Source organism: Erithacus rubecula (assembly GCF_903797595.1).
Source record: "Erithacus rubecula genome assembly, chromosome: 27".
NCBI classification, from domain to species: domain Eukaryota; kingdom Metazoa; phylum Chordata; class Aves; order Passeriformes; family Muscicapidae; genus Erithacus; species Erithacus rubecula.
In genome coordinates this window covers 1383839-1407638 of record NC_136679.1, presented here as the reverse complement: position 1 = coordinate 1407638, position 23800 = coordinate 1383839, and the positions used below count along the sequence as shown (strand labels likewise).

At 64.7% G+C, this 23800-nt stretch overlaps 4 protein-coding genes across 5 annotated transcripts in view; 2 read left to right on the top strand and 2 right to left on the bottom strand.

The window, feature by feature from the left end:
• Positions 1–39, bottom strand: part of LOC306812896 (transcription factor CP2-like) — a gene marked incomplete at both ends in the record, with an annotated part of 5193 nt that extends 5154 nt beyond the window's left edge. The window contains 1 exon segment of the mRNA XM_079327816.1: positions 22–39. Within this exon segment, the coding sequence (XP_079183942.1) occupies positions 22–39 (18 nt within the window).
• The window catches only part of FBXL20 (F-box and leucine rich repeat protein 20), a 60100-nt gene extending 48531 nt beyond the window's left edge, over positions 1–11569 (top strand). The window contains exon 16 of the mRNA XM_079327585.1: positions 11549–11569. The gene's annotated coding sequence lies outside the window, so the exon portion shown is untranslated. The remainder of the gene's footprint in view (positions 1–11548) is intronic.
• CACNB1 (calcium voltage-gated channel auxiliary subunit beta 1) overlaps positions 1037–23800 on the top strand; it is a 79078-nt gene continuing 56314 nt past the window's right edge. Inside the window, exons 1-13 of one of the 2 annotated variants that reach the window (XM_079327580.1) lie at positions 1037–1102; positions 2564–2683; positions 3581–3703; positions 3794–3930; positions 4022–4098; positions 4846–4994; positions 7978–8058; positions 8151–8209; positions 9368–9477; positions 10854–10862; positions 11370–11521; positions 11629–11724; positions 13056–13346. In XM_079327580.1, coding sequence (XP_079183706.1) covers positions 1067–1102; positions 2564–2683; positions 3581–3703; positions 3794–3930; positions 4022–4098; positions 4846–4994; positions 7978–8058; positions 8151–8209; positions 9368–9477; positions 10854–10862; positions 11370–11521; positions 11629–11724; positions 13056–13337 — 1431 coding nt within the window. In that variant the 5' untranslated portion in view covers positions 1037–1066 and the 3' untranslated portion in view covers positions 13338–13346. Of the gene's footprint in view, positions 1103–2563; positions 2684–3580; positions 3704–3793; positions 3931–4021; positions 4099–4845; positions 4995–7977; positions 8059–8150; positions 8210–9367; positions 9478–10853; positions 10863–11369; positions 11522–11628; positions 11725–13055; positions 13347–13876; positions 13902–23800 lie in introns of those variants that run through there. The other variant, XM_079327581.1, reaches the window with a different exon arrangement.
• LOC306812748 (uncharacterized protein) lies at positions 16954–20996 on the bottom strand. Its single transcript, XM_079327609.1, has 4 exons — positions 20768–20996; positions 18200–18377; positions 17460–17655; positions 16954–17029 (listed from the first exon to the last, which is right to left on the bottom strand). Exons 1-4 carry the CDS (start codon positions 20912–20914, stop codon positions 16975–16977), a joined length of 576 nt encoding a protein of 191 aa, XP_079183735.1. The 5' UTR covers positions 20915–20996; the 3' UTR covers positions 16954–16974.

The following is a 23800-nucleotide window of genomic DNA, read 5'->3' as shown; positions in this document are numbered from 1 at the left end:
GGGGGGTGGGGAGCCCCCCACAGGTGTCACACCCCCCATCCCATCCCATTATCCCGTAGATCTCATCCCCTTCCCCAGCCCCCCGGGGTGGAGGGGATTGGAGGGGGGACTGGGGGTCCCAGCGCTGCCCCTCGAGCTCTGTGGGGAGTTTTGGAGGGTCCAGCGCTGCCCCCCGAGCTCTGTGGGGAGTTTTGGGGGGTCCAGCGCTGCCCCCCGACCTCTGTAGGGAGTTTTGGGGGGGTCCAGCGCTTCCCCCCCGAGCTCTGTGGGGAGTTTTGGGGCGTCCAGCGCTGCTCCCCGAGCTCTGTGGGGAGTTTTGGGGGTCCAGCGCTGCCCCCCGACCTCTGTCGGGACTTTTGGGGGGTCCAGCGCTGCCCTCCGAGCTCTGTGGGGACTTTTGGGGGGTCCAGCGCTGCCCTCCGAGCTCTGTGGGGACTTTTGGGGGGTCCAGCGCTGCCCCCTCGAGCTCTATGGGGAGTTTTGGGGGGTCCAGCGCTGCCCCCCGAGCTCTGTGGGGACTTTTGGGGGTTCCAGCGCTTCCCCCCGAGCTCTGTGGGGAGTTTGGGGGGGTCTAGCGCTTCCCCCCGAGCTCTGTGGGGAGTTTTTGGGGGTCCAGCGCTGCCCTGCCGCCCCCTCCCCTGTCCCCAGGGCAAGTACAGCCGGCGCAAGAGCCGCTTCAAGCGCTCGGACGGCAGCACCTCCTCCGACACCACCTCCAACAGCTTCGTCCGCCAGGTGAGGGGTCCCCCGGCATTTTTGGGGGGTCCTAGCTCTCCTCTGTCCCCCGGGGATTGAGGTGGGGTCACACCGAGCTGTGCCCTCCGCCCCTCTCTGCTCTGCTGTAAGCGCTGGAGGGGTTCCCCCAAAAATTGCACCCCCCCCAGAAATCCCCTGCCCTTTTTGGGAAGGGGGATCAACCCCTGTGGCCTGGCGGGGTCACCCCCCTCCCTGAGCCCCCCCTGGCCCCCACCCCCTGCCCGGCACTGGGCTAAATATACCCGGGGTGAAACCTGAGCCCCCCCGCGCCCAGCCCTGCGCCCGCCCCGCTCCCCCCGGCCCTGCCACCATGGAGATCCCCGGCAAAGACCACCCCGCCGCCCCGGTGAGCGACCCCCAGAGCCCCCCCAGCACCCCCCGACCCTCCCCTGCCCGCTCTGCCCCCCCTCGGCTCCATGGGGGGGGGTCTATGGGGTGAGGGGGTTGTGCCCAGGTTCTGGTGACCCCCAAAAAGTCGCGGCAGTGGGGGCAGGAGGAGGGGGAAGTGCCTCGTGAATTTTGGGGAGGGGGTCTCCCCCGGGGTCCACGGGGGCGTGGGGGCTGTGCAAAGGGGCTGAGGGACCCCCAAATCCCCGGTGTTGGGCAAGGTTGGGGGTCCCGCAGCCCCCAGAGACTCTGGTGGGGCTGGGGGGTGTTTTAGGGGGCTGAGGGGGGATGTCCCACATGTCACCCACCGCCACAGGGCGTCCCTTGGGTGTCCCCGCTGTCACTGTGGGCTGAGCAGGGGGTCCCCAATCCCCCAGCCTTGTCCCGGGGTGACCCCCGAGCCTCCCCACAGCGCCCTGTCCCCAAAACGTGCGGGGGACAGCGTCGGGGGACACTCGGGGGGTCCCCGCTGCCTTCCCGATTTTGGGAGAGGAGCGGGCGCCGGTGTCACGTTCCCGGCCGGAGCGGTGACAACAGCTGCCGTGTCCCTCTCCCCGGTGTCCCTCTCCCCGGTGTCCCTCTCCCCGGTGTCCCTCTCCCCCGTGCCCCTCTCCCCCGTGTCCCTCTCCCCTCCTGTCCCTCTCCCCCCGTGTCCCTCCCCCCCGTGTCCCTCTCCCCCGTATCCCTCTCTCCCGTGTCCCTGTCTCCCGTGTCCCTCTCTCCCCCATGTCCCTCTCCCCTCCTGTCCCTCTCCACCCGTGTCCCTCTCCCCGTGTCCCTCTCTCCCCGTGTCCCTCTCTCCCGTGTCCCTCTCCCCGCCGTGTCCCTCTCCCCTGTGTCCCTCTCTCCCCCGTTTCCCTCTCTCCCCCTTGTCCCTTCCCCGTGTCCCATTCTCCCGCCGTGTCCCTCTCCCCCGTATCCCTCTCCCCCGTATCCCTCTCACCCGTGTCCCTCCCTCCCCATGTCCCTCTCTCCCCCGTGTCCCTCCCCCGTGTCCCTCTCCCCCCCGTGCCCCTCTCCCCCGTATCCCTCTCCCCCACCGTGTCCCCTCTCCCCCGTGTCCCTCTCTCCCCCCGTGTCCCTCTCACCCGTGTCCCTCTCCCCCCCGTGTCCCTCTCTCCCGCCGTGTCCCTCTCCCCCGTATCCCTCTCCCCCGTATCCCTCTCACCTGTGTCCCTCTCCCCCGTGTCCCTCTCCCCCCCCGTGTCCCTCTCTCCCCCCGTGTCCCTCTCCCCGTGTCCCTCTCCCCGTGTCCCTCTCCCCCCTCTCCCTCCGCGGTGGCTCCGGCCAGCCCCGGGTGCCTCGCAGTGGCCACAGTGATGGGCAGCGACACCCGTGAGAGCGCGGGGTGGAATTGGGGAGGGTCTCGCTGTGCCGGGGGAGGCTCAGGGTGGGCTGAGCCCCCTCCCCGCCCCCGCAGGGCTCGGCCGAGTCCTACACCAGCCGCCCCTCGGACTCGGATGTGTCGCTGGAGGAGGATCGGGAGGCGCTGCGCAAGGAGGCTGAGCGCCAGGCCATGGCCCAGCTGGAGAAAGCCAAGGTGGGACGGGGGGGATGGAGCCCCCCCCGGCACCCCCAGAACCCCCAAAACCCCCCTGACCCCCTGCCCCAACACAGTGACCCCCCTGCTCCCCACCCCCAGTGCCACCGGGGTCACTGGGAAGGCAGTGGGGTTTACTGGGTGGAGCTGGAGCCTGGGTTCCACCCTGGCTGAGTGTCCAGCACGCTGTGGGATCGGGATAATTAACTAATGAGCTCCTCATTAACTCTGGTGAGGAGCCGAGCGCGGCTGGTGACACCGGCAATGACACGTGCCGGGCCGGGGATGGGTGAGGGGGGGGATCTCAGTTTTGGGGTGGCAGAGGGTGAAATCTCCCTGTTTATGGGGTGGCTGAAGGTGGAATCTCCCCTTTTTGGGGTGGAATCTCCCCGTTTTGGGGTGGCAGAGGGTTCGATCTCCCGGTTTTGGGGTGGCAGAAGGTGGAATATCCATGTTTTGGGGTGGCAGTGAGTTCGATCTCCTTGTTTAAGGGATGGCAGAATGTGGAATCTCCCCGTTTCGGGGTGGGATCTCCCTGATTTGGAGTGGCAGAGGGTTTGACCTCCCGGTTTTGGGGAGGCTGAGATCTCACTGTTTTGGGGTGGCAGAGGGTGGAATATCCACATTTTGGAGTGGCAGAGGGTGGGATCTCACCGTTTCGGGGTGGGATCTCCCTCTTTTGGGGTGGCAGAGGGTGAAATTTCCCCTTTTTGGGGTGGAAGAGGGAGGAATTTCATTGTTTTGAGGTGGATGAGGGTGGAATATCCATATCATGGGGTGGCAGAGGATGGGATCTCCCCACTTTGGCATGGCAGAGGATGGGATCTCTCCCTGTTTGGGGGCGGGATCTCCCCGTTTTGGGTCGGGGGGAGATGCCCACCCCTCTCCCTTTGCCAGACCAAGCCGGTGGCCTTCGCCGTGCGCACCAACGTGGGCTACAACCCCTCGGCCAACGACGACGTGCCCGTGCAGGGCATGGCCATCTGCTTCGAGCCCAAGGATTTCCTGCACATCAAGGAGGTGCCAGCGGGCTGGGGGGCGTGGGGAGGGGCGGGGGGCAGCGTTTTGGGGGCGTTTTAAAGGGTTTTTTCCCCTCCTTCCTGGGAGCAGAAGTACAACAACGACTGGTGGATCGGGCGGCTGGTGAAGGAGGGATGCGAGGTGGGGTTCATCCCCAGCCCCGTCAAGCTGGAGAACATGCGGCTGCTGCAGGAGCAGAAGATGAGGCAGAACCGCTTGAGCTCGAGGTGGGGGCTCGTCCTGACCCCCCCCAGCTCTGCCTGAGCCCTCCCCCCCCGATCCCTCAATCATCGTTCTCCCTGTGCTTCTCCCACGCAGCAAATCGGGTGACAACTCCAGCTCCAGCCTGGGCGATGTGGTGACAGGGACGCGCCGGCCCACGCCCCCGGCCAGCGGTAAGAGTGTCGCATTTCCAGCCTGGGGGTCCCTGTGGGCGACCCCTTTGTCCCCTCTGCCCCGGGTGCAGGCAGGGTGACCCCAATTTCCCCCGGGTTCCCCTCCTCTGCTTCTCCTCTTCCACTCCCGTGCCTTTCTCTCCTTCTCCCCATCTCCATTTCCCTTTCTTCCATCACCATTATTGTTCTTTTCTCCCTCTCCCCATCTCCATTTCCCCTTCTTCCATCACCATTATCCCTTTTCTCTCCCCATCTCCATTCCCCATTCTTCCATCGCCATTATCACTCTTTTCTCTCCCCATCTCCATTTCCCCTTCTTCCATCGCCATTATCCCTTTTCTCTCCCTCTCCCCATCTCCATTTCCCTTTCTTCCATCACCATTATCCCTTTTCTCTCCCTCTCCCATCTCCATTTTCCCTTTCTTCCATCACCATTATTGTTCTTTTCTCCCTCTCCCCATCTCCATTTCCCCTTTCCTCCATCACCATTATCCCTTTTCTCTCCCTCTCCCCATCTCCATTTCCCTTTCTTCCATCACCATTATCCCTTTTCTCTCCCTCTCCCCATCTCCATTATCCCTTTCCTCACCCTCTCCCCATCTCCATTCCCCTTATCACTCTTTTCTCTCCCTCTCCCCATCTCCATTATCCCTTTCCTCTCCCTCTCCTCATCTCCATTCCCCATTCTTCCATGGCCATTATCGCTCTTTTCTCTCCTTGCCGTCCCGCGGCTCCGCCCGTCCCCAGGTGGCCTGGAGGCTCCTAGCTTTGCCTTTGACCCCGATGAGTTAGAGGAGGAGGAGGAGGCCGTGGAGACCCAGCGCTCCCCTAAGAGTAGCGTGAGCAGTGTCACCACCCCCCCCGCCCACAGCAAGCGCATCCCCTTCTTTAGGAAGGTAACGGCCCCGCCAGGCCCCGCCTGCCTGCTGCACCCGCTGCCTGCCCTAACACTGCCGGGGGGCTGGGGGCACCCCTCGGGGCTGGGGGCCACCCTACAGGGGCTGGGGGCCATCTCATGGGGCTGGGGGCCATCCCATGGAGCTGGGGGCCACGTGCTGCCCCAGAGATGCAGCACGGGTTGAGCCCTGTACCCGGGGAACAGTGAGGGGGTGACCCCTCCTGCTGTCAGTGGGATGGATCAGTCCGTGGCTGTGATCCCCCCCAGTCCATGGGATGGATCAGTCCGTGGCTGTGATCCCCCCCCAAGTCCATGAGATGGATCAGTCCGTGGCTGTGATCCCCCCCCAGTCCATAAGATGGATCAGTCCGTGGCTGTGATCCCCCCCAGTCCATGGGATGGATCAGTCCGTGGCTGTGATCCCCCCCCCCCCCCAGTCCATGAGATGGATCAGTCCGTGGCTGTGATTCCCCCCAGTCCATGAGATGGATCAGTCCGTGGCTGTGATCCCCCCCCAGTCCATGGGATGGATCGGTCTGTGGCTGACCCCTCCTGCTGTCAGTGGGATGGATCAGTCCATGTCTGCACCCCCCCCACTGTTGTCAATGGGATGGATCAGTCCATGGCTGTGATTCCCCCTCCGCCCACGGAATGGATCAGCCCGTGGCTATGATCCCCCCCAATCCATAGGATGGATCAGCCCGTAGCTGTTTCCCCCCTCCCATGGGATGGACCAGCCCGTGTCTGATCCCCCCCCCGCCCATGGGATGGACCAGCCCGTGTCTGATTCCCCCCCCCATCCATGGGATGGACCAGCCCGTGTCTGATCCACCCCCATCCATGGGATGGACCAGCCCGTGTCTGATCCCCCCCCCATCCATGGGATGGACCAGCCCGTGTCTGATCCCCCCCCGCCCATGGGATGGACCAGCCCGTGTCTGATCCCCCCCCGCCCATGGGATGGACCAGCCCGTGCCCCCCCTCCCGGCTGGCTCCCCCCGCAGTGTGCGCATGGTGTGTTCCAGCACGGCCGGTGTCTGATCCCCCCCGCGACTGAGAATGGATCATTCCTCCCCCAAACTCGGCATAAGGGGGAGGGGTGTTCGGGTGCAACCACTGCACGGAACGGGGGGGGGAATTTTGGGACAAGCAGGGGGGTCCCAGCTGCCCCCCAGGCCCTGCAGAGCCCCCCTGGCACCCAAATTACCCCAGAGTGTCACCTGGGCACACGGGGTCACCTGGTCACACAGGGTCACACAGGGTAACCTGGGGCACACAGTGTCACCTGGGCACACACAGTGTCACCTGGGCACCCCTTGGGTCACACACACCTGACTCCGGGCCATGGCCTGGGTCACACACGTGTGTCCCTGGGTCACCCCTTGGATCCCACACATGTCCCTGGGTCACCCCCTGGGTCACACCTGTTCCCTGGGTGACACACGCGTGTTCCTGGGTCACACATGTTGTCCCTGACTCACCCTGGGGGTCACCCGTGTCCCTGGCTCCCCCTGTCCCTGTCCCCATGTCCCTGGCTGTCCCCATGTCCCTGGCTGTCCCCGTGCCCCTGTCCCCTGTCCCTGGCTCCCCCCTGTCCCCGTGTCCCTGTCCCCCTGTCCCCGTGTCCTTGTCCCTGTCCCCGTGTCCTTGTCCCTGTCCCTGGCTGTCCCTGTCCCTGTCCCCCTGTCCCTGTCCCCGTGTCCTTGTCCCTGTCCCTGGCTGTCCCTGTCCCTGTCCCCCTGTCCCTGTCCCCTGTGTCCTTGTCCCTGTCCCTGTCCCCGTGTCCCTGTCCCCCTGTCCCCGTGTCCTTGTCCCTGTCCCTGTGTCCCTGTCCCTGGCTGTCTCCCTGTCCCTGTCTCTCCCCATGTCCCTGTCCCCATGTCCCTGTCCCTGTCCCTGTCCCTGTCCCTATCCCTGGCTGTCCCCATGTCCCTGTCCCTGTCCCCGTGTCCCTGTGTCCCTGTCCCTGGCTGTCCCTGTCCCTGGCTGCCCCTGTGTCCCTGGCTGTCCCTGTCCCCGTGTCCCTGTCCCTGTCCCCCTGTCCCTGTCCCTGTCCCTGTCCCTGTCCCCTGTCCCTATCCCTGTCCCTGTCCCCGTGTCCCTGTCCCTGTCCCCTGTCCCTATCCCTGTCCCTGTCCCTGTCCCCGTGTCCCTGTCCCTGTCCCCTGTCCCTATCCCTGTCCCTATCCCTGTCCCTATCCCTGTTCCTGTCCCCTGTCCCTGTCCCTGTCCCTATCCCTGTCCCTGTGTCCCTGTCCCCGTGTCCCTGTCCCCTGTCCCTTTCCCTATCCCTGTCCCCCTGTCCCTGTCCCCCTGTCCCTGTCCCCGTGTCCCTGTCCCTGTCCCTGTCCCTGTCCCCCTGTCCTTGTCCCCCTGTCCCTGTCCCTGTGTCCCTGTCCCTATCCCTGTCCCTGTCTCCCTGTCCCTGTCCCCTGTCCCTGTCCCTGTCCCTGTCCCTATCCCTGTCCCTGTGTCCCTGTCCCCGTGTCCCTGTCCCCTGTCCCTTTCCCTATCCCTGTCCCCCTGTCCCTGTCCCCTGTCCCTGTCCCCGTGTCCCCTGTCCCTGTCCCCTGTCCCCTGTCCCTGTCCCTGTCCCCTGTCCTTGTCCCCCTGTCCCTGTCCCTGTGTCCCTGTCCCTGTCCCTGTCTCCCTGTCCCTGTCCCCTGTCCCTGTCCCTGTCCCTATCCCTGTCCCCCTGTCCCTGTCCCTGTCCCTGTCCCTGTCCCTGTCCCTGTCCCTGTCCCTGTCCCCTGTCCCTGTCCCTGTCCCTGTCCCTGTCCCTGCCCATCTAACACGCATGCCTGTTTGTCTCCTCTGGCCCCGCGCCCCCGGGACGTAGCGAAGCAGAAGCAGAAATCGGTGAGTGACCCCCAGACCCGGGAGGGGGAGGGGGGAGGGAAGGGCGGTGCCCCCCCCTTTACACCCCCCAGTGCCCCGTGTCCCCTCCTGTCACCACCCTGTGACACCAGCTCTGTCCCCAGACCGAGCACGTGCCCCCCTACGACGTGGTGCCCTCCATGCGCCCCATCATCCTGGTGGGACCCTCCCTGAAGGGCTACGAGGTGAGTGGGGGGCTGGGGGGGGCTGGGGGGGCTTGGGGGGGGGTGACCCCAGCCCCACATTGTCCCCCTGTCCCCGCTGTCCTTGTCCCCAGGTCACGGACATGATGCAGAAAGCGCTGTTTGATTTCCTGAAGCATCGCTTCGATGGCAGGTGGGGGGGGCATGGGACCCCCAAAACTGTGAGGGGACCCCGAGCTCATAGAGGGACCCCTAAACTCATGGGAGACCCCTAAAACTGTGAGGGGACCCCTGAGCCCACAGAGGGGTCCTTAACCCCATAGAGAGACCCCCAAACCCCATGGGGGGGACCCCTAACCCACAGAGGGGATCCTGAGCCCATGGAGGGACCCCAAAACTCATGGGAGACCCCCAAACCTGTGAGGGGGCCTCTAAACCCATGAGGGACCTCTAACCCCATAGAGAGATTCTCAAACCTCATGTGGGACCCCTAACCCACAGAGGGACCCCCAAACCTGTGAGGGGACCCCTGAGCTCACAGAGGAACCCCTAAATTCATGGGAGACCCCCAAAACGGTGAGGAGACCCCAAACCCCATAAAGAGATCCCCAAACCCCACAGAGGGATCCCCTAACCCCATGAGGGGACCCCCAAATCCCACAGAGGGACCCCCAAACCCACAGGAAAACCCCAAGCAGGGTGGGTCCAGATCCTCACTCTCCATCTGTGGGGTGTCAGGATGGGGGTGATAGTGGGATTTGGGGGGTGGCTGTGGCTGTTTGGGGTCCTGGGGGTGGCTGTGGATTTTTTGGGGTCCTGGGGGTGGATGTTTAGGGGGTCCTGGGGGTGGTTGTGGCTGTTTTGGGGGGTCCTGGGAGCAGCTGTGGATGTTTGGGGTCCTGGCTGTGGCTGTTTTGGGGTCCTGGGGGTGGGTGTGGCTGTTTGGGGTGCTGAGGGTGGGTGTGGATGTTTTGGGGTCCTGGCTGTGACTGTTTGGGGGGTGCTGAGGGTGGGTGTGGATGTTTTGGGGTCCTGGCTGTGGCTGTTTTGGGGTCCTGGGGGTGGCTGTGGCTGTTTGGGGTCCTGGGGGTGGCTGTGGATTGTTTGGGGTCCTGGGGGTGGATGTTTAGGGGGTCCTGGGTGCTGGGGGTGGCTGTTTTGGGGGGTCCTGGGGGCAGCTGTGGCTGTTTTGGGGTCCTGGGGATGGCTGTGGCTGTTTTGGGTGCTGGGTGTGGGTGTGGATGTTTTGGGGTCCTGGCTGTGGCTGTTTGGGGTGCTGTGGGTGGGTGTGGATGTTTGGGGGGTGCTGTGGGTGGGTGTGGATGTTTTGGGGTCCCCCCCGTGTCCCCAGGATCTCCATCACGCGGGTCACAGCCGACATCTCCCTGGCCAAGCGCTCTGTGCTCAACAACCCCAGCAAACACACCATCATCGAGCGCTCCAGCACCCGCTCCAGCCTGGGTACAGACCCCAAAAACCCCCCAAAACCCCCCAAAAACACCCCCAAAAACACACCATCATCGAGCGCTCCAGCACCCGCTCCAGCCTGGGTACAGACCCCAAAAACCCCCCAAAAACACCCCAAAAACACCCCCAAAAACACACCATCATCGAGCGCTCCAGCACCCGCTCCAGCCTGGGTACAGACCCCAAAAACCCCCCAAAAACACCCCAAAAACACCCCCAAAAACACACCATCATCGAGCGCTCCAGCACCCGCTCCAGCCTGGGTACAGACCCCAAAAAACCCCCCAAAAACCCCCAAAAACACACCATCATCGAGCGCTCCAGCACCCGCTCCAGCCTGGGTACAGACCCCAAAAACCCCCCAAAAACACCCCAAAACACCCCCAAAAACACCCCAAACACCCCCAAAAACACACCATCATCGAGCGCTCCAGCACCCGCTCCAGCCTGGGTACAGACCCCAAAAACACCCCCCAAAACACCCCCAAAACACCCCCAAAAACACACCATCATCGAGCGCTCCAGCACCCGCTCCAGCCTGGGTACAGACCCCAAAAACCCCCCAAAAACACCCCAAAAACACCCCCAAAAACACACCATCATCGAGCGCTCCAGCACCCGCTCCAGCCTGGGTACAGACCCCAAAAACCCCCCAAAAACACCCCAAAACACCCCAAAACACCCCCAAAAACACACCATCATCGAGCGCTCCAGCACCCGCTCCAGCCTGGGTACAGACCCCAAAAAACCCCCAAAAACACCCCAAAAACACACCATCATCGAGCGTTCCAGCACCCGCTCCAGCCTGGGTACAGACCCCAAAAACCCCCCAAAAACACCCTGAACCTGTGTATGGCCCCAAAAACATCCCAAAAAATACCCCAAAAAACACCCCAAAAACACTCCAAAAACCCCTCTGAACCTGGGTACAGACCCCCAAAACACCCCAAAAACCCCCTGAACCTGTGTATGGCCCCAAAAACATCCCAAAAAATACCCCAAAAAACACCCCAAAAATACCCCAAAAACACCCCAAAAATACCCCAAAAAACACCCCAGAAACACCCCGAAAAACACCCCCAAAACCCCCTGAACCTGGGTACGGACCCCAAAAACCCCCCAGAAAACACCCCCAAAACCCCCCTGAACCAGGGTACGGCCCCCCCAAAAACCCCAAAACCCCGTGGGACCCCCCAAGCCTCCATCTGTATCAGCTGTGCCGTCATCCTCCTCCTCTTCGTCCTCCTCCTCTTTTATCTCCTCTGTTGTATTTTTTTTGTTCTTTTTTTGTTTTTTTTTCTCCAATTCTCTTTCCTTTCGGGCTCTCCTCCCCTCCGTGCTGCCTCCTTCCTCCCCTGCTCCTGATACAGATGTCTTGGGTACGTAACTGGGGTTGGAGCCCCGTCCCCTCCCTCACCTGGCCCTGCCCAGGTGCTGTGACACCACCTGAGGCTTGGGGACACCCTGTGTGTGATTTGGGTGACACTGAGGTGGCCCAGCCCCAGCACGAGCTGCTGCTGTTCCCCTTCCTGACATCCCTGTGTCCCCTCACCTGGCACTGCCCAGGTGCTGTGACACCACCTGAGGCTTGGGGACACACCCTGGCTGTGGAGCTGCTGCTGTTCCTGCCCCCTCCTCACATCCGTGTCCCCAGGGGCTGTCCCCTCACCCTGTCCCCGTGTCCCCTCCCCTGGCACTGCCCAGGGGCTGTGACACAATCTGAGGCTTGGGGACACACCCCGTGTGCCTGATTTGGGTGACACAGAGGTGTCCCAGCCCCAGGATGAGCTGCTGCTGTTCCCGCCCCCTCCTCAAATCCGTGTCCCCTCCTCTCACACTGTCCCCGTGTCCCCTCCCCTCACGCTGTCCCGTGTCCCCGCTCCCAGCCGAGGTGCAGAGTGAGACCGAGCGCATTTTCGAGCTGGCCCGGACGCTGCAGTTGGTGGCCCTGGACGCCGACACCATCAACCACCCTGCGCAGCTGGCCAAGACCTCGCTGGCGCCCATCATCGTCTACATCAAAATCACCTCGCCCAAGGTGGGCGTGGCCCCGGGGGGCGTGGCCGGCCCCTCCCTGCGGGGCTGGGGGAGGGGAGGGTCCGGCAGTGTCCCCAAGGCCACCCCCCGCTGTCCCCTCCCGCCCAGGTGCTGCAGCGGCTGGTGAAGTCCCGGGGGAAGTCGCAGGCCAAGCACCTCAATGTGCAGATGGTGGCGTCGGACAAGCTGGCACAGTGCCCGCCTGTGAGTGTCCCTGTGCCACTGTCCCTGTGCCACCGCCCTGCCCTGCTGCCCCTGTGCCACTGTCCCTGTCCCCGTCCCACTGTCCCTCTGTCCCTGCCCCATGCCACTGTCCCTGTGCCACCACAGTGCCACCACCCCATCACATTGTCCCTGCCCCACTGTCCTGCCCCACTGTCCCTGTCCCACTGTCCCTGTGCCACTGTCCCTGTGCCACCGCCCTGCCCTGCTGCCCCTGTGCCACTGTCCCTGTCCCCGTCCCACTGTCCCTGCCCCATGCCACTGTCCCTGTGCCACCACAGTGCCACCGACCCCGTCACGTTGTCCCTGCCTCACTGTCCTGCCCCACTGTCCCTGCCCCACTGTCCCTGTCCTGCTGTCCCTGCCCCATCCCATTGTCCCTGTCTCACTGTCCCTGCCCCATCCCACTGTGCCTGCCCTGTCCCAGAGGTCCCACCCCATCCCATAGATCCCACCCTATCCCATAGATCCCTGCCCTATTCCATAGGTTCCTGCCCTGTCCCACAGATCCCTCCCTGTCCCACTGTCCCTGATTTGCCCCGTTGGCTCTCCCTGAGCCCACAGGCTCTGGCCCAGGACCAGCAGCCCCTCCCTGTCCCATGGACTCCACCCTTGGTTTGGCAGCCACACCCTGGGTCCTACTGACCCCACCCTGTCCCATGGGCTCTGCCCCATGTCCAGGCACCACACCCTGTTCATGGTCCCCATCCCACGCCCAGCTGCCCCACCCTGTTCCATGGTCCCCACCCCATGTCCAGCTGCCCCACCCTGTCCCATTATCCCCATCCTGTCCCATTATCCCCATCCTGTTCCATATCCCCATCCCATATCCCCTCCCTTTCCCATATCCCCTCCCTGTCCCCTTTTCCCCTCCATGTCCCATATCCCCACCCCATCCCATATCCCCTCCCCACACCCAGCCACCCTTCCCTGTCCCATTATCCCCACCCTGTCCCATTGTCCCTCCCCATCCCATATCCCCACCCCATCCCATATCCCCACCCCATCCCATATCCCTTCCCCACACCCAGCCACCCCTCCCTGTCCCATTATCCCCACCCCATCCCATACCCCCACCCCACACTCCAACCACCCCTCCCCATCCCATCACCCCCTCTGTCCCATTATCCCCACCCCTGTCCCACTGTCCCACCCCTGTCCCATTATCCCACCCCTGTCCCATATCCCCACCCCATCCCATACCCCCACCCCACACTCCAACCACCCCTCCCCATCCCACCACCCCCTTTCCCTCCCTCCCTCCCTCCCTCCCACCCACCCACCCACCTCCCTCCCTCCCTCCCTCCCCCCAGGAGATGTTCGACATCGTGCTGGACGAGAACCAGCTGGAGGAGGCGTGCGAGCACCTGGCCGAGTACCTGGAGGCGTACTGGCGCGCCACGCACCCGCCGAGCAGCACGCCGCCCAACCCGCTGCTGAGCCGCACCATGGCCACGGCCGCGCTGGCCGCCAGCCCCGCCCCCGTCTCCAACCTCCAGGTACAGGTGCTCACCTCCCTGCGCAGGAACCTCACCCTCTGGGGCCGCGAGGCCACGCCCAGCCCGCCCGCAGCGCTGGAGGAGCACGCGCTGTGAGGCGGGGGCGTGGGGACATCGGGGACAATGGGGGCGTGGGGACGTCGGGGGGTACAGGGGATATCGGGGACACTGGGGGCGTGGGGACATCGGGGGGTACAGGGGATATCGGGGACAATGGGGGCGTGGGGACGTCGGGGGGTACAGGGGACACCGAGGACACTGGGGGCATGGGGGGGCACAGGAGGCACAGGGACACTGGAGGGCACAGGAGGCACAGGGGACACCGAGGACACTGGGGGCATGGGGACACCAGGGGTCACAGGGGACAGGGGCGGGTACAAGGGACACCGAGGACACTGGGGGCATGGGGACACCAGGGGTCACAGGGGACAGCGGCAGGTACAGGGGACACCGAGGACACTGGGGGCATGGGGACACCAGGGGTCACAGGGGACAGCGAGGGGTACAGGGAACACGGTGGGGGCACAGGGGACACCGAGGACACTGGGGGTATGGAGGTCACAGGAGGCACAGGGGGCACTGAGGACACTGAGGGTATGGGGGACATGGGGACACCAGGGGCACAGGGGACATAGGGGGCACAGGGGACACCGAGGACACTGGGGACATGGGGATAATGGGGGCATGGAGACACCAGGGGGCACAGGGGACACCAAGGACACTGGGGGTATGAGGGGCACAGGAGGCACAGGGACACCGGGGGGCATGGGGGACACAGGGACACCAGGGGATATGGGAGGCACAGGGACACTGAGGACACAGGGGACACCTGCCCATCCCTCGCTCACTTGGGCTCTGGGATGGGGACAGACCAGGGAGTCACAGCCCCTCAGGTGTGGGATTGGCCCTCAGGTCACCTGTCCTGGGATCAGGATCACCCCAGGGGTCTGTGTTCCTCCCCAGGTGTGGGACTGTCCCTAAGGTCACCCTGGGACCAGGGTCACCCCAGGGAGTCACAACCCCTCAGATGTGGGATTGGCCCTGGGGTCACCTGTCCTGGGATCAGGGTCACTTTAGGGGACTCTAGCCCCACCCAGTTATGGGATTTTCCCTGGGGTCACCTTTCCTGGGATCAGGGTCACCCCAGGGGTCTGTGTTCCTCCCCAGGTGTGGGATTGTCCCTGGGGTCACCCACCCTGGGGTTGGGGCAGCCCATGGGATTGGGGTCACTGTGGGGAGCCCCCCAGCAGTGGGACCATCCCTGGGGTTGCTCCTTTGGGAACCTGTGCCCCCCCTGGGGTGCTGCAGGCCCCTGGTGTGAGACTGTTCCTGGTTTTGGGGTCACCCCAGGGACCTGCTCCCATTCCTGGATTGGGATCAGCCCTGGGGATCCCCCCTGCCTGGGACTGGTGCCAGCCCCACATTTGGGGTCTCCTGGGAATCTGTGCCTCCCCCAAGGCCTGGAGCTGCCCCGGGGATTGGGGCCCCCCAGATTTGCCTCTCAAAACACACCCTGTGCCTTCCTGGGGGCTACCAGGGGTGCCAGACCCCCATTGACACCCCTCCCTGATGGGGGTGAAGGTTTGGGGGTGTCCTGGGCCACGCCCGGGGGTGGGGACACAGGGGGGACACGTGTCCTGTGTTGTCTGTGGCTGAATCTTCCCTGAACCCCCCTCCCCTGTGCTGCTCCCCCTCCCCATTCTGAGCCCTGCTGCTGTCACCAGCGAGTGACACGGGCTGGCCGGCAGCGTGTGCCCCCCACTAACCCCCACTAACCCCCCCAGTAACCCCCCAGAGTGCCCCCAGCGCCCCCAGCCCCTCCATCCCCGCATGGTGTGGTTGCTTCTCCAGGCTCCGTACCCAGAGGGGGAGCACGGCCGCCCCCGGCAGGACTCGGGGGGTCGCGGGCAGGGCAGACCCCCCGTGCCGCCCACCCGGCCGGGCCCCCGCAGCCTGGCCCGCCAGGACACCTTCGACTCGGAGGCGCCGGGGGGCGCGGAGCGCGGCGATTCCTGCTGCATGGACATCGAGATGGAGCCCGTGGAGGAGGAGGAGCCCCCCGGAACCGCGCCCCAGCCGGGGGTCGAGCCCGGGCAGGAGGCCGGGGGGCTGCGGAAGGGCCGGGAGGGGCTGGCGCAGGGCGAGGGGCAGGGCTGGGGGCGGGATGTTTACCTGCGTTAGGGTGAGGGGGTGCGGGCAGCGCCGCTTTTGGGGTGCGGTGCCTTCCTGTCCCCCCCAAGCCCGGCCAGCAGTGCCGTGGGGAGCCCCCGCTTTGCCCTGGGGGGTCCCCGCTGTTTGCTGAGGGGGGGGTCTCCCCCTGCAGCCCCCCTCCCCCCGCATCTCGCGGTGCCTCGGGCTCTCCCAGGGACAGCAAGTGACCAAAGGGGACCCGGCGTGGGGGGGCCGTGCCCCCTCCCCAGCGCTGCCCGCTGGGTGCCCCCCGCTTCTCCATGGTGCTCTCGGCTGCGGGACCCCCGGGCTGGGGCCGTGGCGGTGAGGGGGGGTCCCTGCCCGCTGCCCCCGCCCACCCCAGCAGTGCCTGGCGCTGCCCCGCAGCCCCTGCCGGGGGGTGCATGCGGTGTGTGCGGGGTTTTGGGGGCTCCCCGCTGCCCCAGGCTGGTTCCCCACCCCCCCGAGGGGGGTGGGGCGGGGGTCGGTTTGCATGTGTTTGCCTTGGAGGGGCTCTGCCTGAATTGGGGGGTGGGGGGTGAATCTGAGCCAGTTTTGGGGGTCTAACCTGTGCTAACAGCTGCCCTGGCCTGCCTGGGGGGGGGGTCCCGCTGTCCTGGGACCCCGCCCCCCCTTCCCCACCCCCCCTCCTTTCCCAACCCCCCCACCCCCGCTCGCCCTGTCCAGCGGTGTCCGTCTGTCCGTCCGTCCGTCCGTCCGTCCGTGAGCCTCTGTCCGTCCCCCCTTGCCCCCTCCCCCGCACCCCGGGGCACTGCCTTGTCCTGTGCCCGCCCCGGGGCGTCCCTTGTGCCCCCCAACTCTGAGGGGTGACCCCATGTCCAGCCCTCACCGCGGGACGGGGCTCGTCCCACAGATGGGGCAGCCCCCCACCCCTGGGGGCGATGCTGGGGGTCCCCGGGGCCACTGCCTTACCCAGACCACCAGCCCGGGTCGGGGGGCTTGGGGGGCACCCAGCTCTGCCGCTGCCAAGCCGCCACCCTTGTGTGCCTCAGTTTCCCCCTTTTTTTGGGTGGGGGACTCGGTGTCACTGCCTGCCAAGTGCTTTGAGCCCCCCCTGCCCAAACGGCCAAAATCCGGGCAGTGGGGCCCCCCCTGGCCCCCCCGCGGGCAGAGGGACGTCCCGTATTTATGATTTATGTCACTCCACAAACTTTTAATTTAAAGACCCGACAAAAAAAATTTGTTATTTTATTTATTTATTCTCGTTGATGTGTGTGTGTGTGGGTGTGGGGAGGGGGGGGGGACTCGCCCCGCTCGCTTGGTTCTTTGTAATAAACATTTCGGTGAGACCTGAAAACTAAATATTTTGGGTGTCCCGTGCTTGAACCTGCTGGGGGGGACACGGGGGGGCTGCGGCTGTGACCAGGGGTGGAGCTGGGACCCGCCCGGCTCCGGAAAAGGGGCGAGGGTCGGGGGGCTCCAGCCCCCCCGGGGGTGGGCAGCGGCAGCGCCGAGCTGAGCGCGGCGCTGGGCCGGGTTTATCGGCGCTGGGCCGGGTCTAGACACGATATTTACAGACGATAATAAATACAAGGCGGGGCTCTCAGGGCTGCCGGCACCGCCACTCGCTCTTCTCCGGCCGGTAGTCGAATTCTCTCCTGCGGAAAGCGACACCGCTGTCACCTCAGCCCCTGTCCCGCTGCCACCCAGGTGTCCCCCACTGTGGGTGACACAGCTGTCCCTTGGGATTTTGTGTCCGTGAGATATGCCCCCCCTCCCTCCGTTATCATTTAGGATTTCTATTGGTCTTTACGAGACGATTGGTCTAAAATCTTAAAGTAATTCTTACTCGCAATAAACCGCAACACTCGCAATAAACTCGCAATAAACCGCATTGCTGCTTTCTGCTGAACAAAACCTGAATCTCTCGCTTTTGTCTTTTGCACACGAACCATCACGACTCCCGCTGGGATCGCGACCCCTCCCCAGCCCTGGCAGCCACACCCCACGCCCCCCGCCCATCCCATCCCATCCCATCCCATCCCATCCCATCCCATCCCATCCCAGCCCATCCCAGCCCGCACTCACTCTCTGGCGGGCACGGAGGGTCGGCACACCAGCCCGACCTGGCACGGGCACACCTGGTTGATGCTGAAGGCGAGACCCCCGGGGGGCACATGGCAGCTCTGGGCCAGCGCCAGGCGCCGCTGGCAAACGCGCTCCCCGTGCTGGCGAGCGCAGCAGCCGCCGGCCCCGCACTCCTCGTCCCGCTGGCAGCGCGCTCCTGGTGGCACCGAAAGCGACATCAGGGGACGGGGACCCGCGCTCTGAGCCCCGGCATGGCATCCCCCCGCTGCCCCTCTAGTGTCAAGTCAAATAGTCGGAGGGATTTGTGTTGCAGTCAATTGGATCACAAATGTTACCAGGGTGTGGAGGACATTGCATCTACTTCATGCGGTAATTTTCTGAACAACAAATATATCAGCATAATCCACTTAAATAGTAATTAAACTTGCCTTCTATTTTCAACGCTCTTTTTGTAGGGGAAAAAAAAACAAAAACCAAGAAAACCCAAAACAACCCTAGTATTTTTTAATAAACAGGGATAACTTTCTGGCAAACAGAAAGGAATTAATATACAGGGATTAACACTGAGAAACCGTTTTTGTGCTGTACGTTGTTTTCTCCTATTGTCCAAGGAACTACTGTCCCGTTTGAGACTTGCAAACCTATAAATACGGTTCTGCTGTTTAATAAAGCGCTTCTTTCGCTTCTCACGCTTAAGATGCCATTGTCGCGACTCTCCGCGTATCGCGACATGCACTCACCGTCCTGCCCGGGGGGCGCGGGCTGCTGGCACTTGCCGAACATGCAGACGAGCCCCGGGGCGCAGTGCGGGTCGTGGCGACAGTAGTGACCCTCGGGCCGGACGGGAAGGCACAGCCCGAAGTGTTCGTCACAGAAATGGCCCTGGGGACAGCGGGTGGCCGCGCTGCACGGGGACACCTGCGGAGGAGGGGACACGGCACGTCGGGGGGGTCACACCTTGTGCCACACCTGAGGCGCAAAATCCAATTTGTTCACGCGTTCGGTGCGGGATTATTGGAGGGATTTTTGGGGGGTTTCACCCGCAGACCGCAGCGCATCCAGGATTTTTTTTTCCTCGGGAAAAGAAAACCCAGTTGTGGGTCTGGGGGGGATACAGGGGGCGGCGCGAGACCCCACAAAAGTCCTGCTCCAGGTGAGGCTCGAACTCACAACCTCGGCATCGCTCGTGTACCGCCCTATAAGTACCGCGCGCTGACCGATTGCGCCACTGGAGCGCCCGGCGCCGCCCCGCGCCACCGCGCCCCCTGCCGGCCCCGAAGGACACGGGGACAGGGGGGGACAGGGGGGACACGGGGGACAGGAGGGGACAGGGGGGACAGGAGGGATAGGAGGGACACGGGGACAGGGGGACAGGGGGACAGGGGGGGACAGGGGGGGCACGGGGGACAGGAGGGACATGAGGGACACAGGGACAAGGGGGACACGGGGGACAGAAGGGACATGAGGGACACAGGGACATGAGGGACACGGGGACAGGGGGACACGGGGGACAAGGGGGACAGGGGGGACACAAGGGATAGGAGGGACATGAGGGACACGGGGACAGGGGGGACAGGGGGGGACAGGAGGGACACGCGGGACAGGAGGGATAGGAGGGACACGGGGACAGGGGGACACGGGGGGACAGGGAGGACAGGAGGGATAGGAGGGACACGGGGACATGGGAGACACGGGGGGACAGGGGGGGACACGGGGGGACACGGGGGACAGGAGGGATAGGAGGGACACGGGGACAGGGGGACACGGGGGGACAGGGGGGACAGGGGAGGACACGGGGGACAGGAGGGATAGGAGGGACACGGGGGACAGAAGGGACAGGAGGGACACGAGGGATAGGAGGGACACGGGGGACACGGGGGACAGGAGGGACAGGAGGGACACAAGGGATAGGAGGGACACGGGGGACATGGGCACACGGGGGACACGGGGGACAGGGGGGACAGGGGGGACAGGGGCGACAGGGGGACACGGGGGACAGGAGGGACACGGGGACACGAGGGACACGAGGGACACGAGGGACGCGAGGGACACGGGGGAGAGGAGGGACACAAGGGATACGAGGGACACGAGGGACGCGAGGGACATGAGGGACACGAGGGACACGAGAGATGCGAGGGACACAGGGGACAGGAGGGATGCGAGGGACACGGACACCCCGCGTGCACCCCCGGATGGACACGGACACCCCGTGTCCACCCATGGCCCCTGCCGGCCCCGCCGGACACGAGGGACCGGTCCTGGATGGACATGGACACCCTGCGTGCACCCCCGGATGGAGATGGACACCACGTGTGGACCCCCGACTGGAGAAAACCACTCATTGTCCACTCGTGGTTGGAGAAAAACATCCCGTGTCCACTCCTGGCTGGACATGGACACCCCGTGTCCACCCCTGGCCGCACACGGACCCCGTGTCCGCCTCCCCCCAGAACATTTTGGGGTCACCGAGGGTTACACCGCCCCTCTGCTACCCCAGCTGTCAATGCTGGCTCTGAACTCCCCTTCTGTCCCTGCGCCCAGCCCGGCTTTGCCAATTCTGAGCCCGCCCTGGCTCCACAACGCCCTTGGACCCCTCCTCCGACCCCTGCGCCCGCCCTGGTTCTAAATCCTGCCCCACTCACCCCTGTGCCCACCCTGACTGTAAATTCTGCCCCACACACCCATCCCTGTGCCCACCCTGAGCCCACCCTGGCTGTAAGTCCTGCCCCACCCGTTCCTGTGCCCACCCTGTGCCTACCCTGGTTCTAAATCCTGCCCTACACACACCCCTGTGCCCACCCAGGCTGCAAACCCAGCTCTGTGCCCACCCTGTGCCCACCCTGGCCCTAAATCCTGCCCCCACTCACCCCTGTGCCCACCTTGAGCCCACCCAGGCTACAAACCCAGCTCTGTGCCCACCCTGAGCCCACCCTGGCCCTAAATCCTGCCTCCACTCACCCCTGTGCCCACCCTTGTTCTAAATCCTGCCCCACACACCCCTGTGCCCACCTTGAGCCCACCCAGGCTACAAACCCAGCTCTGTGCCCACCCTGGCCGTAAATCCTGCCCCCCACACACCCCTGTGCCCACCCTGAGCCCACTCTGGTGCTAAATCCTGCCCCACACACCCCTGTGCCCAACTTGAGCCCACCCAGGCTACAAACCCAGCTCTGTGCCCACCTTGAGCCCACCCTAGCTGTAAACCCAGCAAACCCATCTCTGCTCCCACCCTACCTGCCTCCCACCCCTTCTCCCACCCTCCCCACGCTGTTCCAGCCCCCCAGCCCCCCCTCAGCCCCACTCCTCACCTCCTCCAGCTGCGCCCCGGGGCTCCTGCCCAGCGCGGCCGCATCCGGCGGGTTCTGCGGCAGGGAGAACATCCATGCCCAGAGGTGCCCGGCGGCGGGTGGCAGCAGCCAGGCGAGGAGGCACAGGACGGCCGGGGATGTCACCATGGTGGTGGCAGTGCTGGTGGCGCTGCTGGCAGCTCGCGGGGTTTAAGTAGCCGCGGGCTATCGCGGCCACCCGTCGCTAAAAGTGTTTGCCCAGCGAATGGGGTGGGAGGAGGCAATCAGGGGTTAAGGGATTTCCATAATTGCCAGCCTTCCCCTCCGGGGGGGCAGCGCCCCCAAAGCAAACAGCCCCCCCGGGGCAGTCTGGCTCCGGCGCCAGCCCCGGCTCCGGCCTGGGGTGTCCGGTGTCCCCCCGCAGCTCGGGATGGTGATTTTGGGTGATGTTTGGGGTGTCCCATGTCCCCCCCGCAGCTCGGGATGGTGATTTTGGGTGATGTTTGGGGTGTCCGGTGTCCTCCCGCAGCTCGGGATGGTGATTTTGGGTGATGTTTGGGGTGTCCGGTGTCCCCCCGCAGCTCGGGATGGTGATTTTGGGTGATGTTTGGGGTGTCCGGTGTCCCCCCGCAGCTCGGGATGGTGATTTTGGGTGATGTTTGGGGTGTCCCGTGTCCCCCCGCAGCTCGGGATGGTGATTTTGGGTGATGTTTGGGGTGTCCGGTGTCCCCCCGCAGCTCGGGATGGTGATTTTGGGTGATGTTTGGGGTGTCCCGTGTCCCCCCGCAGCTCGGGATGGTGATTTTGGGTGATGTTTGGGGTGTCCCGTGTCCCCCCGCAGCTCGGGATGGTGATTTTGGGTGATATTTGGTGTGTCCCATGTCCCTCCCATAACTCGGGATGGTGATTTTGGGTGATGTTTGGGGTGTCCTGTGTCCCTCCATAGCTCAGGGGGCTGTGGGTACATTTTGGGGTGTCCCGTTCCCTCCCATAGCTCGGGATGGTGATTTTGGGTGATGTTTGGGGTGCCCTGTGTCCCCTCATATCTCACGGAGATAGGGGATGCAATTTGGGGGTCCCTGTGTCCCCCCATAGCTCAGGGGGCTGTGGGTATATTTTGGGGTGTCTTGTGTCCCCCCACAGCTCGGAGTGGTGGTTTTGGGTGATATTCGGGGTATCCTGTATCCCCCCATAACTCGGGATGGTGATTTTGGTGCAGTTTGGGGTTCCCTGTGTCCCCCAACAGTCCGGAGTTATTTTGGGTGCAGTTTGGGGTTCCCTGTGTCCCCCAACAGTCCGGAGTTATTTTGGGTGCAGTTTGGGGTTCCCTGTGTCCCCCAATAGTCCGGAATTATTTTGGGTACAGTTTGGGGTACCCCGTGTCCCCCAGCCCCACAATTCCCTATTTTTTTCCCTTTTCCCGCAGCGGGCACTGCAGGGATGGGGGGGAGGCAGAGAGAAAAGCGGGGGGCACAGGTTGGGACCCCCAAATCGGGCAGGGCTGGGCACAGGGCTGGCATCTGTCCCGTGTCTGTGTGTCCCCGTGTCCCCCCCGTGTCCCCCGTCCAGCCGGGGTGACGGGATTGGCACCTCCCGAGCGGCGCCGCTAATGGGGTGCCAGCCCTTATCGCCCGGGCCTTATCTCGGAACACGGCCCCCGGGGGACAGCGCCACCTCCGTGTCCCCAGCGGGTCCCCAGACAGCGCCACCTCCGTGTCCCCGAGAGTACCCCCACAAAACGCCACCTCCGTGTCCCCAGCGGGTCCCCCAGACAGTGTCACCGCCCACGTGTCACCAGTGTCAGCACCAAGCACAAGGGGGGCTCCCCCAGACAGTGTCACCTCCGTGTCCCCGAGGGGGACAGCGCCACGTCCGTGTCCCTAAGCGGGTCCCCAGACAGTGTCACCTCCGTGTCCCCAAGCGGGTCCCCAGACAGTGTCACCTCCGTGTCCCCAAGTCCCCCAGACCTCTCCAGTCACTCCGGGTGCCTCCAGGCCGGGATTGGGGTGGGGGTTTGGGGTTTGGGGGGCTGTGACATCACCCGGGGGCGATGTCCCCACGGGAGCTGGCACTGGGGCGCTCTGGGGTGCACCGGGGGTCTGCAGGGATTTGGGGATCCCTCCTCTAGTATTTTCCCCCTCCCCGCTGCCCCCGTGCCTCAGTTTCCCCAGCTGAGGTTGAGGGGTGACACAGGGATAAGTGGGGTGACCCCGAATTTTTCTCTCTCTGGTCAGTGGCCAGGACGAGCCGCCAGGACCCGGCCCCGCCCTCGGCCCCGTGTTTGCCCAGCGGCTTTGGGAGCAAATATTGACCCGCTGCGGGGCCACCAGGGCCACTGTCCCCATCCGCCCCCCGCCGGGCGCTCTCCCAGCGCGACACCTCCGGATAATCCCCCCCGCGCCCCCCGCTGGGCTCTGCTCCCCCCAAATCCCCCCTCGGGCAGTTTGGGGGCTCCACGGGTGAACGCTCGGGGGCTGCCCCGGGGGGGGTTTGGGGGTGTCGGGTCCCCCCGGGGTGACTCGGGAGGAGTGAGGGGAGCGCTCGGGGGGGAGCACACTGCGGGTGGGGGGGGGATGTGAGTGTGGGGGTGTCCGTGGGTTTGGAGGTGTCCCTGGGGTGGGTCCGTGGATTTGGGGGTGTCTGTAGGTGGGAGGGGGTGTCCGTGATTGAGGGGTGCCAGTGTTTTTGGGGTGTCCGTGGGTGTGTGTTTGTGTGGCAGGGGGTGACAGTGACCGGGGGGGGTCAGTGACCAGGGGGTGTCCATGGGGTGTCCCTGATCGGGGGGTGTCCGTGACCAGGGGTGTCCGTGTTTGGGGGTGTCCATGAGCGGGGGGTGCGCATATTTGGGGGGTGTCCGTGTCATCCCGGTGTCCACATTCCTGTGTCCCCATCCCAGTGTCCCCACCCGATGTCCCCTGTCCGGTGTCCCTGTCCCAGGGGTGTCCCCGCCCGATGTCCCCTGTCCAGTGTCCCCATCCCAGTGTCCCCATCCCCACCCAGTGTCCCCATTCCCGGTGTCCCCATGCCCGCCCGCTGTCCCCATCCCAGTGTCCC

What these genes read in the sequence shown, in the direction of transcription:
- LOC306812748 (XM_079327609.1), bottom strand. Translation starts at nt 20,914, where the DNA reads ATGGTGACATCCCCGGCCGTCCTGTGCCTCCTCGCCTGGCTGCTGCCA. An exon ending in CCGGGGCGCAGCTGGAGGAG is followed by an intron (nt 18,378 to 20,767) that starts GTGAGGAGTGGG and finishes CCTCCTCCGCAG; the next exon opens with GTGTCCCCGTGCAGCGCGGC. An exon ending in CGCGCCCCCCGGGCAGGACG is followed by an intron (nt 17,656 to 18,199) that starts GTGAGTGCATGT and finishes CGGTGCCACCAG; the next exon opens with GAGCGCGCTGCCAGCGGGAC.